The sequence below is a fragment of the Taudactylus pleione genome, unplaced genomic scaffold (assembly GCF_031769625.1).
Source record: "Taudactylus pleione unplaced genomic scaffold, aTauple2 ptg000282l, whole genome shotgun sequence".
In the NCBI taxonomy this organism is placed as follows: domain Eukaryota; kingdom Metazoa; phylum Chordata; class Amphibia; order Anura; family Myobatrachidae; genus Taudactylus; species Taudactylus pleione.
In genome coordinates, this window is record NW_028284684.1 from 12,855,206 (window position 1) to 12,870,454 (window position 15,249).

Sequence of the window (15,249 nt, forward strand, 5' to 3'; positions counted from 1 at the left end):
TGCAGAAATGTTGTTAACCACAAAACTGTCTTTTATGTTGCAAGGGCCCACCTTTATACAACACTAATCGGGTATGTTTCTTTCACTTAGGGGGAATCTTGGTGTTTCTCACAGGGCAAGCAGAAGTGCATTCACTTTGTAGACGACTAAGGAAAATGTTCCCTTACCGGGGAAAAAATGCACCTCCGGGTGAGTTAATGAATTCAAAGATTTAATAAGTATTTAATATTGTATTTGGGATTTTTTTTCCAGTACGTGTAAATACCCCATTATAAGAATTGATTATTTATTATTTTCTTATTCTTTTTTGTTTTATTGTAAGGCACTGTTTTGTTATCCATGTTCCATGAATAATGCCAAGTTAATGGTTTTACTCTGTTTTATTGATTTGGAATTATTATGTGGACAGGTAGTCTGGGGTCTATTCAGCAAGAGTGACGATGTGGCCAGAATATTATGGGGCAACATAGTCACGAGTTATTATCAATTATAAGATATGGATGTTATTCAGCAATATTTTGAGCAGGGACATCGGTTCCGGTAACACGCTATCCCTGCGATGTCACAGAAGGCATTGATTTCGGTATTCTGAAAACAATCCCTTCTGTTTGTTCCTCTGCGCATGCTCAATCATGCGCTCGGGAACAGTCTCCGTCCCTGTTTGCGGTGACCGCCAACGGGGTAAGTACAGCTCCAGCCTGTCCGAACTGATTGACATGTGTATACAGGCTTTATACTAGCCTGTATACATGTATATTTATGTGCTTTTATATTTAACATTTATTTATTTTATTAACAGTTTCTTATATAGCGCAGCATATTCTGTTGCACTTTACAATTGGAAATTTACTATAGGGAAATAGGCATTGATACACAAAGATAGGTATATAAAATAAATGTTAAATATAATGCACATAAATATACATGTATAAAGCCTGTATACATATGACAATCACTTTCGGCAAGTTTAACAGGCCCTAGGCGGACTTACCTTCCGGCGATGACTGGGAAGCAGGTACGGAGACTGGGCGGAGTTACAAAATGCTACAGGGATTTATGGGAAAATTTCCCTCTGTCCCTGCAGTTTTTGGGATATTTAAGTATTTTCTTCATATAACGCTATTCTGAGATGGCGTTATATAAAGTAACTTTTTTTCGAGCAATTTAACGCTTTTTGCTTTGCTGAATAGCAGAAAGCGTTCAAGCACTGTAGAGATCAATGGCCTGACTCTGTGTTTTCTCCAAGAGATCTCCAAGCTCTCTGCGTCAGGCTGACTATTGATTATTATAAGGAAAATCGCTTGCATAGATAATAGACATTTGAAACTTATGCAAAGCTGCAATCAACAATCTTTTACTAATTTTAAGCCGTTTTTGTTTGTAAATTACTTGAGTTTTGCAGTTCCCTGTAAATTGACTTTCTCCAATTTGGTCCCTTCTGTGGACATCTTCCAGTTACATAATGTCTCACTCAGCTTGTGTTTGGTAGTTCTGCACAAGCTGTTTTCAATCAATAGGAAAACTGCTAAAGCTGGCCATACACGCTACAATTATCGGGGCGATCCGCCCGATATCCGCAGATCGCCCCGATAATTGTAACGTGTGTGCGGACGACCAAGTGGTTAATATTGCTTGGTCGGCCATGCCGGATTGTCCAGCATGCCCGTCCGATGCGATATTTATGGGGTAAACTGTCGGCCGCATCGGGCTGTGTACACCCAGCCGCTGTCGACGGACAGACATTTCCTGTGTTCCTTCCCATTGAAGGAACAGGGAAATGTCTCCTTCCCCGGGGGCGGGCGCAGATGTCGGGCTAATACACTGTGAGAAATCTCAGTGTATGCTGCGGACATCTGCGGCTGGCAGGTTGGCAGATAAAATGTCTGTCGGTCTGACAGGCATTTTATCTGGAAGTGTATGCCCAGCTTAAGAAAAAGTGAGCTTTTCAGTATTTCAGAACACTTAAATGCTGGCTTGAAAAGAAAAAAAGATACCTTAAAACTGTATCCAACATCTGAGCAGTTTAATTGCATGTGTGTCAGGTTCAGGAGAAATATCATGAACTTCTGTACTTGTTTATTTCAGCTGGAGAAGATGAGGATTCACAGGAAGCCGTGAAAGCATTTAAGAAGTCAAAATCCAAGAAGAATGTGGTAAGTTTAGTATTTAGAATTGATATTCCTATTGGTATTATTACTTTATTCAATATAATTACCATAGTAATAATGTATTTTATAATTTACTGTAAACTTTTCATATAAAATCCTTACATCAATTGTGGCTAATTCCTTTTGTAAGTCATAATAGTATTTCTTTACTTAGAACTTGCCTAAAATTAACTTGGACAGCTATTCAGCTTTGCCACTAGATGAAGGTGATGAAGACAGGGATGCTGGAGGAGATGAAGAAGGAGAGGGCTCAGATTTTGATCTGGAATTAGGAGACGCAGGAATGGATGAAGGTCTTGTTTTATTATTTTTCTTATGCACGCTATGTTATGTTATGCTATGCTATGCTAAACTTCTTATTCTAATGCAGGTGTTTAGAAGTTGATAACTTGTGGGGCAGAGAAGGCTGTACATGCAAGCTTGCTTCAGATGGGGGAGGGGTTGTAACCAAAGTTTGCTTTAATTTTTTTAAATTGCATTGGAAACAACCTACAGAATTAGATTTGTTGATGGGATCTGCTTGTAGTACCTTTTTCTATTGCACCAGCTTTCATAAAGGTAACCTTTGTTTAATGATTCGGTGCACCTGGACTCCATCACACCCGACCTATGTGATGTCTTGAAAATCCTAATCTTTTATATAAATTTGATATGTTGCTCTATGCTCTGTCAAAGTACTACAAACAAGGAATGTGTTGGTAATTTCCTTTTGAACTGTGTAAAGCTGCATACACACACAAATATTTTCTGTCCAACTAGTTGATTGGTTGGAATGAAAATCTGGTAACGTATGGGAGTAAATGATGATCAGCAATTTGCTCCTAAATGCCAGAAAACAGATGAAAATGGTCGTCAGACAAGTTTGTTAAATGTTTGATCTAAACAATTTGTTCAAACAACAGTTTTTGTCTATTTTCCGGCGTTTGGGAGCAAATTGCTGATTGTCATTTGCTTTCATATCTTACCAGATTTTCATTCCAAGCAATCAACTAGTTGGATGGTTGGACAGAAAATCTTTACATGTGTATGCACCTTTAGACTGTCCAGCGCTTATGGCTGCTATTACCAATACTGTGTGTGCAGTATGTATATATCGCAATAAAACGTCATTTTATTTTTTCCTAGATGAAAAATCAGACTCCACCCTCCCACTTTTTGTGTTGCCGTTGTATTCTTTACTAGCTCCTGAGAAACAGTCCAAGGTAAATCTTAAAAAAGTTTGTTTTTCTGTTGTTTTACAGATTTTCCACTGTTCACTTGTATGTAACAAATAAGATTGTGATTCATCTCTGGAAAATGACTGTACATAGTTTGACAAATGCCTCCCTCACAGGTTTTTCGCCCCCCACCAAGTGGTACAAGATTATGTGTTGTAGCCACCAATGTGGCAGAAACATCCCTGACTATCCCCGGTATAAAATATGTAGTTGACTGTGGAAAGGTGAAGAAGAGATTTTATGACAAAGTAACTGGTGTCTCCTCTTTCCGTGTGGACTGGACTTCCCAAGCCTCAGCCAATCAGAGAGCAGGAAGAGCAGGGCGTACGGAGCCTGGTCACTGCTACAGGTGCACATTTTATTAGTGGTTACAGGTTTTGTGCTTGTTTGGGCAGACAATATGTCAATTATTTATATAGCGACAATATATTCCATTATGTTTTTGATGTCATATAAATAATGATTTGAAGTGTAAACCAGTCCACAAATATATTGTAAAGTTAATGATCTGTAACAGGATTTCCTAACCTCGGTCCTCAAGGCACACTAACAGTCCAGGTTTTAAGGTTAGCCATGCTTGCGCACAGGTGACCTAATTACCAGTTATTTTGATTTAAGCATCTGTGATCAAGCATGGATAGCCTTAAAACCTGGACTGTTAGTATACCTTGAGGACCGAGGTTGGGAAACGCTGATGTAGAAGATGCCGGAATATAAAAGGATATTCTGTAAGAAGTGTAAGGTACGCATATCATAACAGCACTTTTTATTTCTTACATCTGTTATATTGGAGAGTTTTGTAGTCATGCCCACCACAGGCTGTGCCTATAAGAAGTAGCATTTTCTGTCTAAGTACTACTGAAATAGATTCTATCCGATTTTGCTACTTATTTAATCCAAGTTTCTCCTTTATTTCGCCATCAGATTGTATTCTTCAGCTGTCTTTAGTGATTTTGAACAGTTCTCTCAGCCTGAAATAACCAGACGTCCTGTTGAAGATTTAATTCTTCAAATGAAGGATTTGAACATTGAAAAGGTGGGTTTCATACCTGTCAATGTAACTAGTGACAATCAAGAAAAGTTAATTACTAAAGTTATTATATTTTAAAATGATTATATTGTCACTTTGTAGCTCACTGAATTAGCACAGCTAGTCAATGAACGTGGCCCCTATCTTTAATGATACATTCTGAACTAGCATTACAAGCTATAACAAATAAATATAACTAAGCATGGTGTAGTTGGATTCCTGTAATTGAAGGCTCTGAGTGCCGTATGTGGCCCCAGGGCCACTTGTTGCCAATCACTAGACAATAAAAGTCTGTTACTGTGTTCAAATTAAAAAAATCTGTTCTAGAAGCACTTGTAAATGTTATATGATAAACTTTGCTGATGGCACAACTTGCTGATCTGACAGGGAGTCTATGAACATCAGCTGTGATTTGTTGGCTAAATGCACTTTGTTGCTGCAATAAGATTAACAGGGGTATTCAATATGGGTGCGATAACATCGTTTTTGCGTTAATATCGGAGCTATGACGTCATTATCGCAGGTTTTAGTTTTACACTATTCAATATCAAAGACTTATCGCAGTTTTGAAAAGTCTTTGATAAAAAGTGCAGAATTGGGGTTTAGGGGTGCAGGCTTAAAAAAAATAGCCTGCACCCCTGGGACTGACATTTAAAAAAGAACTGTGTCAAAAAAAAGTTTTTAAAAAAAATAGGGACACCCCAAAAAATTAATTTAAAAATTGGGGTGAAAAAAAAAATGGGAAAAAATTTTATAACAATAGGGAAATAGGTTCAGGGCTATTCTGCAAGTATGCGGCAGGTGTTTTAAAGAATAGAATTATAGCGGCAGGTGCACAAATGCAGAATTTTTAAAAACTTACTTTAGGGACATCAAAATATGCTAGTACCCATTTTCATGTACCCCAAATTTGATGGGACCACTTAAAAAAACGAAAAAAATAACCTAAGTGCTCTTCTGCATCACTTCTTCAACGTCGGGAAAAAAACACCTGCTGCGGCTATTTAAATCCCCGACTTTCAATTAAAGGCTAAAACGGGGGTACCCATTGTGATCCCCCATGTTTTTACAACTTTAGGGGGGTCTTACAATTATTTTAAGGAAAAATTCGTAACTTTACGCAAATCCAACTTCGGAGTTTCCTGTTTTCGTTAATTTTATATTGAATACGGGGATAAGCGGGAGCGCGCACCATACCTTTAATGCAGGTAAAAACTCCGATATGAAACGTTAACTTCGACAGTGAAGATAACGTTTCATATTGAATACCCCTCTAAGGGTGCAGCCTCCACACCTAGGGCCTGATTCTGAGTTGGGAGTAAAACAAAAAAGAGCACATAACTGTCAACCTGGACAAACCATATTGCAATGCAAAGAGTGAAAATACATTTATTTATGTTTGCATGCAGGATGAATACTGGCTGCTTTTGCAGGTAGCCCACAAATGCACCATATGCATACAATACATGGACAATAGCTTGTAAAAGATCATGTAATATATGCATACATCAGAGTATATGTTCATTCATTCACGTTCTTCGTATACGAAGCCATTACCTGTTAGTGTAGCAGGCAATACATTATGATACATTTACTTTAATTTATGTATGTTTGATCAGTAAAAAGTGTTGAAAATAATGTATGAAAGCATTTATTTTTTTGTCAGGTTGTAAATTTTCCTTTCCCCACACCACCGTCTGCTGATGCCCTGATCGCTGCAGAGGAATTACTGATATCTCTTGGGGCACTAAAGGACCCTCCAAAAATTGGCAGGTATACTACAAGCCATGTTACTGATGATTTACATACCGTCACACTGCCACAATATAATGTGTATTAGACTTCAGAAGTATTTCATTTGTAGCAGCTTTTTAGTGGTGTCATCCTGAGATGTTGGTACAGTTTGTAATATCATTCAAAGTCTGCTGCTCTGTTCACATTTCTTGTCCCTTTACTTATTCTGTAACCAGAAAACCGGGTGAAAATGATTGTTTATGTAACATATATACTGTAGTAGCAGCACAATTTACTACCAATACCATCAATGAGGGTTAAAAGTTGTAGCATCCATAGTACTTGTGGTTTCGCACTATAGGGGAGATGTATCAAAGCTTGGAGCAAGATAAAGTACCAACCAATCGGCTTCTGTCATTTTACAGGCTGTGTTTGAAAAATGACAGGAGCTGATTGGTTGGTACTTTATCTCTCTCCACTTTATCGCTCTCCAAGGTTTAATACATCTCCCCCTATAAGTTAATTGCTGTATCATTAATCACTTTCAGACCGCCGTACTCCGGAATGAGATTTAATTTATAGTACAGAGGTTCTCTTCTACAAGAAGAATAGGTGTGTGATATAGTTCATATAACTTTCTAATTTTGTTTTCATGTTGACATTTCCATGGAATGGGCCTTATTTATAGAACTGCTGTATTATGGATTATATGCTGTAGTAAAGGCCATAGAATATTTTTGTGATGGTGGAGTTATTCGGGTAAGAATAGATGTATTGTTGCCAATGGCTTTTAACATATACAATATTCATTTTTCCACAGACTAAATTACCTGCAGAAGGCTAAACTTAGTAGCCCAATTACTCCCCTAGGAAGGACCATGGCATCCTTTCCAGTAGCACCACGCTATGCTAAAATGCTCGCTCTAGGAAAGCAGCACGATTGCTTGCCATACATTATTACTATTGTGGCGGCCATGACTGTGAGAGAACTGTTTGAGGAACTGGACAGGTTGGTGGCAGATGCATTTTATTTTCATTAATGGTGCATAGCATTGAGTGACGCAGAGTCATGGGTATAGCAAATCCTGCTGGGAGCTGGGTACTAAAGGGTATAGTAACATATATCTCCTCTGGCCATCCACTATACAATTTTCTGGTTAGGGTTAGCGCACCCGGGGGGACTTAAGGTTAGGCACGCCCCCGGGAGGGTTAGGGTTAGGCTACGGGGAGGGAGGGTTAGGGTTGGGCACCCCCCGGCGGGACTTAGGGTTAGGCCCCCCCCCGGGGGACTTAGGCTTAGGCAGCGTGGAAGGGGGGTTAGGGTTAGGCACTTACAGGGGGGATTAGGGTTAGGCACCCCTAAGGAGGGTTCGGGTTCTGGGGGTTAGGTTAGTCATTACTTAACTTACGACGATCGGGATTTCCAGCGCTGTCGGGCCGCCGCTGCCGGGAATGCGGCCGGCTGTATTTAATACCGAATCCCCCCTGTCTTCTGACCACAGAGGAACTGTAGAAGGAATCTGCCTCTCAGTGAACCGTTTAGTGTAGGGACTGCTAGTGACAGAGAAGCCTTGACGAGGCCTAGCAGCATCCCATGTATTTGCAAATGCATGCAACTAATATCTCTGAAATTCTATTACCATATAGTGTTCATATATTGTTGCTAGTATAATTCAGTGTGCTGAGGAACAATAGGGGGTTAAACCCCCCTCTCTTTTCTATTTTGAACTGTAGAAGGAATCTGCCTCTCAGTGAGCATGACTCGCACACAGGGGAAATTCAGTGACCTGTGGTTATCGGATTATCGGGCGTAAACGCATAGGATCCGTGATAAGTTCACGGACCTGTGCGTCAACTGGCAGTTATCACCCGATAACTGCACAGTTGACAGGGATTTCTTTTTTTCGGGGCAAACCCAGATGAGCGTGGCTAATTGAGTATGGTCTTGGGGGTCAATTAGTACCCGTTCAATTAACAGGGCTAATTAAAACTAGCACATAATGGAGCTTATTCAGACCCGGTCGTGAGCTCTATGAGCTCGCAACCGGGCCGATGTTGCTTCAGTGCGCATGCGCACGACGGAGCCGGCTCCGTCATACGCATGCGCGAGACCCGGTTAACGACGGGTGATCCGTCGTTAGGGGTCTCGTAGCAGACGGGGCGAGCTGTCGATGTTGAGTGACAGCTTGTTTCGTTTGCTGGGCGGGCCGGGGGCGTGCCCGGCCAAACGGAGGCGTTCCTGTCGGAACGCTTGCCGTTTGGGGGCGGCCCCACTGACATCATCAGTGATGTTAGTGGGGAGCTTCCTGCTCAAACAGAGCAGGAAGCTCCCTGGGGCTTAAGGTTGACGAGACCCTACCTTAGGGTCTCGTCGTAGGTCGCGATGGTCTTGACCATCACCCTTAGCGGTCGTTCAGGATGCAAGCGGCCGCCCTGTTTCAGAACGACCGCTTGCATGACCGCCTCTGAATGAGGCCCAATATGTCAAACATTTTTTCCATAAACCTGATAGATCCTTTTCAAGCTGCGCTGTGAGATGAGATGTAAAAAAACAGGTCCCAGGAAACATTAAAATGTTTGAAATCCGTGATTATACTCACTGTGTGTGATTTGAAGTTCTCCAAGTGCTGATTGTTGGCTAAGATGAGTGGGATAGTAAAGATATGCTCCCATTAATTTAACTAGGGTCAGTGAGAATAATGCGGTTTTCTGACCGCTATAACATTGGTCAAAGCACTCTCCATGTTGTCCCACAGATGTATCAACTGTTAAGCATGTTGTATTCTTTCTATGTAGACCGGTGCTTAATGATGAAGAGAAAGAGACAATGAAAGGCAAGAAGGCTCGAGTTTTACAGATGCAGAGGATATGGGCAGGACAGGGCCCTGCACAAAAGCTTGGGGATCTTATAGTTCTGTTAGGTATGTACTAGAGGAACACCTGATATTTGACATCTGGGTAACTACAATTTTTAAAACTTCCTTGTGTGCAGAACAGTTATATTATACTAGGTAAAGAGGTTTTATAAAGTTTATTCTTAGTTTTGACAAAATTATGTATGACTAGAACACATGAATGTAAAGATAAAATGGAATTAATGAATTGATATGTAAAAATTCAGCAATAAGCAATGTTAAATATTAGAGGCAGATACTAGCTGATTCTAATCCATTTGCAGTTCACATAAAGTGCTTATAATGTTTAAGGTAATTTGTGTGACACAGTTAAAGGTGCATCTGAGTTTAGGGGGTAAATTTAGCAAGCCACCGCTTCCGGGCGTGTTTAAGCAGGAGAGTTAAAACGGCAATTTTACTCAAAGCAAAACAAGCTGCAACTTAGTACAATTATAGCCATTTTTCAAATGTAGAGATATCCCTTACGATATTTCCTGCTAAACTGTGGATTATACTCGGTGTTGGATAGTATTCTCTTGTTTTCTCTACAGTAAATCTCTTGTTGTGGTATTCATGTTTATAAGCAGTGGAAAGAGCCAAGTGTAATGGTCAATCTTTGAACAAAGTGCTTTCAGATCACTGTTTTAACTAGTTCTGTTTTTTGGGACATTGCAGTGTCTCCTATCATTGTTGTAACTGCAGTATGGGGGAGCATGCATGTAGCTCACCTCATCTGGGTTTTAAAACCTATACAGTTGAGCTGTGTCCAGCAAATGTCATCATGTCTGTGCTAACAGTAATTAGGAAAGCCATTGCTGCTGCTGCTGCTCCTCAGCTGTTACATACTACAAGTATTAAGCTCCCCAAACTTTAATTTGCGATAGTGGTTGATATATTTGTTACCATGTATCAGGTCACCCTTATGGAAAGTTGGACTTCATCAGGGAAGTGTTCAGGTGCCTAGTTCACATAAGAAAAAGCATTATATTACAATAAGGAAAAAACATTCTAAGCATTACACATTAAATTATAAATCTAAATGCTGATTAGAAATCAGCACACCATATTATATTATATGATCAGGATTGCTATATATTATATTTAGAGATTCTGTTTTTCTGTTGTAACAGAAAAAAAAAAATCAGAAATCTGATTTTGCTGTAAAGTTGGAAAGAGCATTTTTGAGTGGCAGGTCAGCATAGGAACTTCCATTGCCAGCACAGAGAAAGAGAAGTAGCATACTGAAGTTCCTGAGCTGATCTGCTTGCACAGCCTCCTTCAGGCTTCACTGAGCAAAGCCATCTCTCTCCAGAGTGGAACTGCAATCCCTCAGAGTGTCTGGTAGGTGACCTATCTGCTTCCCTTCCACTCACCGTCAGCCATTTTGTCCCCTTTCTATGGCACCCTGTCACTTTGGAGAGGAGCAATTGCGCACCTCATTCTGCCCTTGGGTACAGAGAAACAGATTTAGCATGGGGAAGAAATTAGGTAAGTAATACAGATCTTGTGGGAGATTGGGAGAGAAGAAAGGTAAATAGCCTGGGAGTGATATGGAGAGAGCGAGGGTGTGATATCTTGATGGGGAGGGTGAGGGCGAGGGTAAGCTATTGGTGGGGTGGGGGATGGGGAGAGAAGAGGGGATGAGTAGAAGAAGAAAGTGTGGCAGTTTAGAAAAGAGTGAGATGGGTAAAAAGGTGGGCTGAAGAAGTAATAAAGAAGAAATTACACAGAAGGTGGAAAATTACAATGATAGGGATCAGTTGGTACTCTATTTTACACTTATTCATAGTACTCTATTTTATCCTCTGTCTCCTGGGCACCTGTCCTTCCTTCCCAGGAACTCTGTCCCCTAGTAACCTGTCCTCTCTCTCTCTGCTCCGGTCATGTGTCCTGGCACTCTCTAATTTTCCCTGCGATCCTGTCTCCTGCACCCTCACAAGACATGTCCATCCTGTTTCCTGCACCCTCACAAGACATGTCCATCCTGTTTCCTGCACCCACACAAGACTTGTCCATCCTGTCTCCTGGCACCCTCACAAGACTTGTCCATCCTGTCTCCTGGCACCCTCACAAGACTTGTCCATCCTGTCTCCTGGCACCCTCACAAGACTTGTCCATCCTGTCTCCTGGCACCCTCACAAGACTTGTCCATCCTGTCTCCTGGCACCCTCACAAGACTTGTCCATCCTGTCTCCTGGCACCCTCACAAGACTTCTCCATCCTGTCTCCTGGCACCCTCACAAGACTTGTCCATCCTGTCTCCTGGCACCCTCACAAGACTTGTCCATCCTGTCTCCTGGCACCCTCACAAGACTTGTCCATCCTGTCTCCTGGCACCCTCACAAGACTTGTCCATCCTGTCTCCTGGCACCCTCACAAGACTTGTCCATCCTGTCTCCTGGCACCCTCACAAGACTTGTCCATCCTGTCTCCTGGCACCCTCACAAGACTTGTCCATCCTGTCTCCTGGCACCCTCACAAGACTTGTCCATCCTGTCTCCTGGCACCCTCACAAGACTTGTCCATCCTGTCTCCTGGCACCCTCACAAGACTTGTCCATCCTGTCTCCTGGCACCCTCACAAGACTTGTCCATCCTGTCTCCTGGCACCCTCACAAGACTTGTCCATCCTGTCTCCTGGCACCCTCACAAGACTTGTCCATCCTGTCTCCTGGCACCCTCACAAGACTTGTCCATCCTGTCTCCTGGCACCCTCACAAGACTTGTCCATCCTGTCTCCTGGCACCCTCACAAGACTTGTCCATCCTGTCTCCTGGCACCCTCACAAGACTTGTCCATCCTGTCTCCTGGCACCCTCACAAGACTTGTCCATCCTGTCTCCTGGCACCCTCACAAGACTTGTCCATCCTGTCTCCTGGCACCCTCACAAGACTTGTCCATCCTGTCTCCTGGCACCCTCACAAGACTTGTCCATCCTGTCTCCTGGCACCCTCACAAGACTTGTCCATCCTGTCTCCTGGCACCCTCACAAGACTTGTCCATCCTGTCTCCTGGCACCCTCACAAGACTTGTCCATCCTGTCTCCTGGCACCCTCACAAGACTTGTCCATCCTGTCTCCTGGCACCCTCACAAGACTTGTCCATCCTGTCTCCTGGCACCCTCACAAGACTTGTCCATCCTGTCTCCTGGCACCCTCACAAGACTTGTCCACCCTGTCTCCTGGCCCCCTCACAAGACTTGTCCACCCTGTCTCCTGGCCCCCTCACAAGACTTGTCCACCCTGTCTCCTGGCCCCCTCACAAGACTTGTCCACCCTGTCTCCTGGCCCCCTCACAAGACTTGTCCACCCTGTCTCCTGGCCCCCTCACAAGACTTGTCCATCCTGTCTCCTGGCCCCCTCACAAGACTTGTCCATCCTGTCTCCTGGCCCCCTCACAAGACTTGTCCATCCTGTCTCCTGGCCCCCTCACAAGACTTGTCCATCCTGTCTCCAGGCCCCCTCACAAGACTTGTCCATCCTGTCTCCAGGCCCCCTCACAAGACTTGTCCATCCTGTCTCCAGGCCCCCTCACAAGACTTGTCCATCCTGTCTCCTGGCCCCCTCACAAGACTTGTCCATCCTGTCTCCTGGCCCCCTCACAAGACTTGTCCATCCTGTCTCCTGGCCCCCTCACAAGACTTGTCCATCCTGTCTCCTGGCACCCTCACAAGACTTGTCCATCCTGTCAACATGTATCTAATGTTGGCAATGTGGTTTCCAATGTACTTTTCATGTAACAGTAACCCTAATCGCAGTCTAATTGTAACCCAAATTGCAACCTAACCCTAAAATCGGTTGTTGCCTTCTGACTGCACACCATGTAAAATAAGAAGACAAACACCAATGTACCTGGAGTTTTGTTTTGTTTATAGCTATTTACAATTTTCAAATAACATAGGAGGAGATTCAATTAGCTGACTAGCCCTGAGGCAGCATTTAACACAGATTTTTGCTCGCACTTCCGCATTAAGTGCTGTATGAGGACTAGTCTTGGGTTTATCGCAGGCCTCTAATTGAATTGCTCCAGGCACTTTACCCGGAATTAGAGGCCACGTGGTACACTCTGTGCTTATTGAATCTCCCCCATACAATGTTTTGCATGTGATTAAACAAACTAAACACTGCACTCTCCATCCTTCTCCAGTTACAAAAAAACTGGAATTATTATTTAGGAAAACTAACTGCATTGGCTTATTTATGGCCTAGCATATTACATCAGTCTAACATCTTGTTTTTGTAGGGGCTGTTGGTGCTTGTGAATATTCTGGACTGACTCCAAATTTTTGTGAACGGAATGGCCTGAGGTTTAAAGCCATGATGGAGATCAGACGTTTACGAGGACAGCTAACCACAACTGGTAAGAGAGAAACTATAGGGCCAGCTCAGTAATTGCTATGTCAATAGATAATTAACAGTGTTTGTTTCTCTCTCTAGTCAACTCACTGTGCTCAGATGTCTCTATTTTCCTCGACTCCAAGATGCAGCCACCTACAGAGACACAAGTGAACTATTTGCGGCAAATTGTAATGTCTGGTTTGGGGGATCACATAGCCAGGCGGATCCGCCCAGAAGAACTCCTTGATGAGAAATGGAGGAACGCTTATAAGGTTAGAACATGATATTAATTGCTTCATTCATGTGTCTACCATAGCATGAGTAGTTTTTGTTTCAGTTTTAGAGTTAGCTGCTTTATGGGTTCAAAACATTTGTTATTCTACAGTAGCTTTGCTAAATATTGCCTTTATTGAAAATACTATTTTACTGGCTTTGGCCCCTAATATCTAGAGGACCAACTAGCTGTGCTAGTTGCAGTTCATAGGGGAGAAGTATCAAACCTCCTATAGAGTGGAGAAATTGCCCATCCCAACCAATCTGCTTCTACCTACCACTTTATACAATGTACTTGGTAAATGGTAGTTGGAAGCTGGTTGGCTGCTATGGGTAACTTCTCCACTTCTCTACTCTTTATGAAAAGAGCGTGTATTTTACCCGACTTTGTGGACCAGGGACTCACTTCTCTACCATTGCCCCCTCCATCCTTCCCTACCCCCAGGGGGGTAGCTACCCCCAGAACTGCCTTCCTCTAACCCCCTCCTTGTCCTCCAGTACTGCGCCAATTGCTATGTTCCTTTGCCCCCTCCTTACCCGAGCGCTGTCTGCCACAAGCCCCCTCCTTGCCCCCCTGCACTGTCGCAACTGCTGTCTGCCCTCTATCCCCAGCTCTACCCGAACTTCTCCCTGCCTTTAGCCGCAGCTCTACACCAACTGTTACCTTCCCCCAGCACAGTCCCAACTGCTGCCTGCCCTCACCCACCACAATATATGAGGGGGACCCAGAAACAGTGGAGTAGCACCCCAATTTTTTAAAGGGAGGGGTCCCGGAACTTTAAACATTTTTTCGGCCAGCGTGATCACTGTCTTTGCACCCTGCCTAATGGTAGCCTCGGGCCTGACTGTATATGCAGTGTGGAACTAGTGTCATAGGAATCAGCCTGTAATCTATTAATTATCTGCAATATGTTATGAAATCTCACAATGGAATATTTCTAATGGCTTGATTTATCTATAGAGTACAAGTGGAGGTGTTGCCCACGGTCTTATTCTATCTATCCCTTATCTAGTGCAGGCTGTAAAATCAAAGCTGTCTTTAGAAGGTTTGATAAATCTTAGTCTAATGTTTAATCCGTAAATATATAAATCATCAAAACCTGTTCTGTATTTTCATTTCCAGACTCCTCTTCTAGAGGATCCAGTTTTCATTCATCCAAACTCGTCACTCTTCAGACAGCTTCCAGAGTTTGTGATTTACCAGGAAATTGTGGAAACAACCAAAATGTACATGAAAGGTATGATGCTGATAGTTCACACAATCCTGCCTGAATCATTAAGCAAAAGTTTGAATTTCTCCTTCCTCTTGTTATACTTATAAGCTGCATCTAGCCAAATATCTGCCTCCCTGTAAAGCTGGGTACACACTATACGATCCGTCATATGATATATAATTTTCTACTTCAGGGTCCATAGGCTCCACAGGGAGATTTTGGGGTATAGGTGATGATGGAGTCATCCGGGCACCACATAGTAAAATATTTCTCCCAGGATGCACTGGGTCTCCCTCCTATACCCCGCCCCCGGGCCAGAGGCACCTCAGTTTCGTTGGGTGCCCGAGTCGTGCCACTGATATGTGGAAGATTTTTTTATTTTA

The 15,249-nt window shown here is 42.8% G+C and overlaps 1 protein-coding gene across 6 annotated transcripts in view; it reads left to right on the forward strand.

Moving 5' to 3' along the window:
• Positions 1 to 15,249, forward strand: part of DHX37 (DEAH-box helicase 37) — a 41,554-nt gene that overhangs the window by 17,961 nt on the left and 8,344 nt on the right. For all 6 annotated transcript variants that reach the window (XM_088482115.1, XM_088482117.1, XM_088482116.1 and 3 more), the window contains 12 exons: positions 91 to 189; positions 2,086 to 2,153; positions 2,323 to 2,461; positions 3,294 to 3,370; positions 3,502 to 3,734; positions 4,310 to 4,421; positions 6,082 to 6,188; positions 6,970 to 7,158; positions 8,946 to 9,070; positions 13,285 to 13,401; positions 13,479 to 13,651; positions 14,776 to 14,890. In XM_088482115.1, the coding sequence (XP_088338241.1) occupies positions 91 to 189; positions 2,086 to 2,153; positions 2,323 to 2,461; positions 3,294 to 3,370; positions 3,502 to 3,734; positions 4,310 to 4,421; positions 6,082 to 6,188; positions 6,970 to 7,158; positions 8,946 to 9,070; positions 13,285 to 13,401; positions 13,479 to 13,651; positions 14,776 to 14,890 (1,554 nt within the window). The remainder of the gene's footprint in view (positions 1 to 90; positions 190 to 2,085; positions 2,154 to 2,322; positions 2,462 to 3,293; positions 3,371 to 3,501; positions 3,735 to 4,309; positions 4,422 to 6,081; positions 6,189 to 6,969; positions 7,159 to 8,945; positions 9,071 to 13,284; positions 13,402 to 13,478; positions 13,652 to 14,775; positions 14,891 to 15,249) is intronic.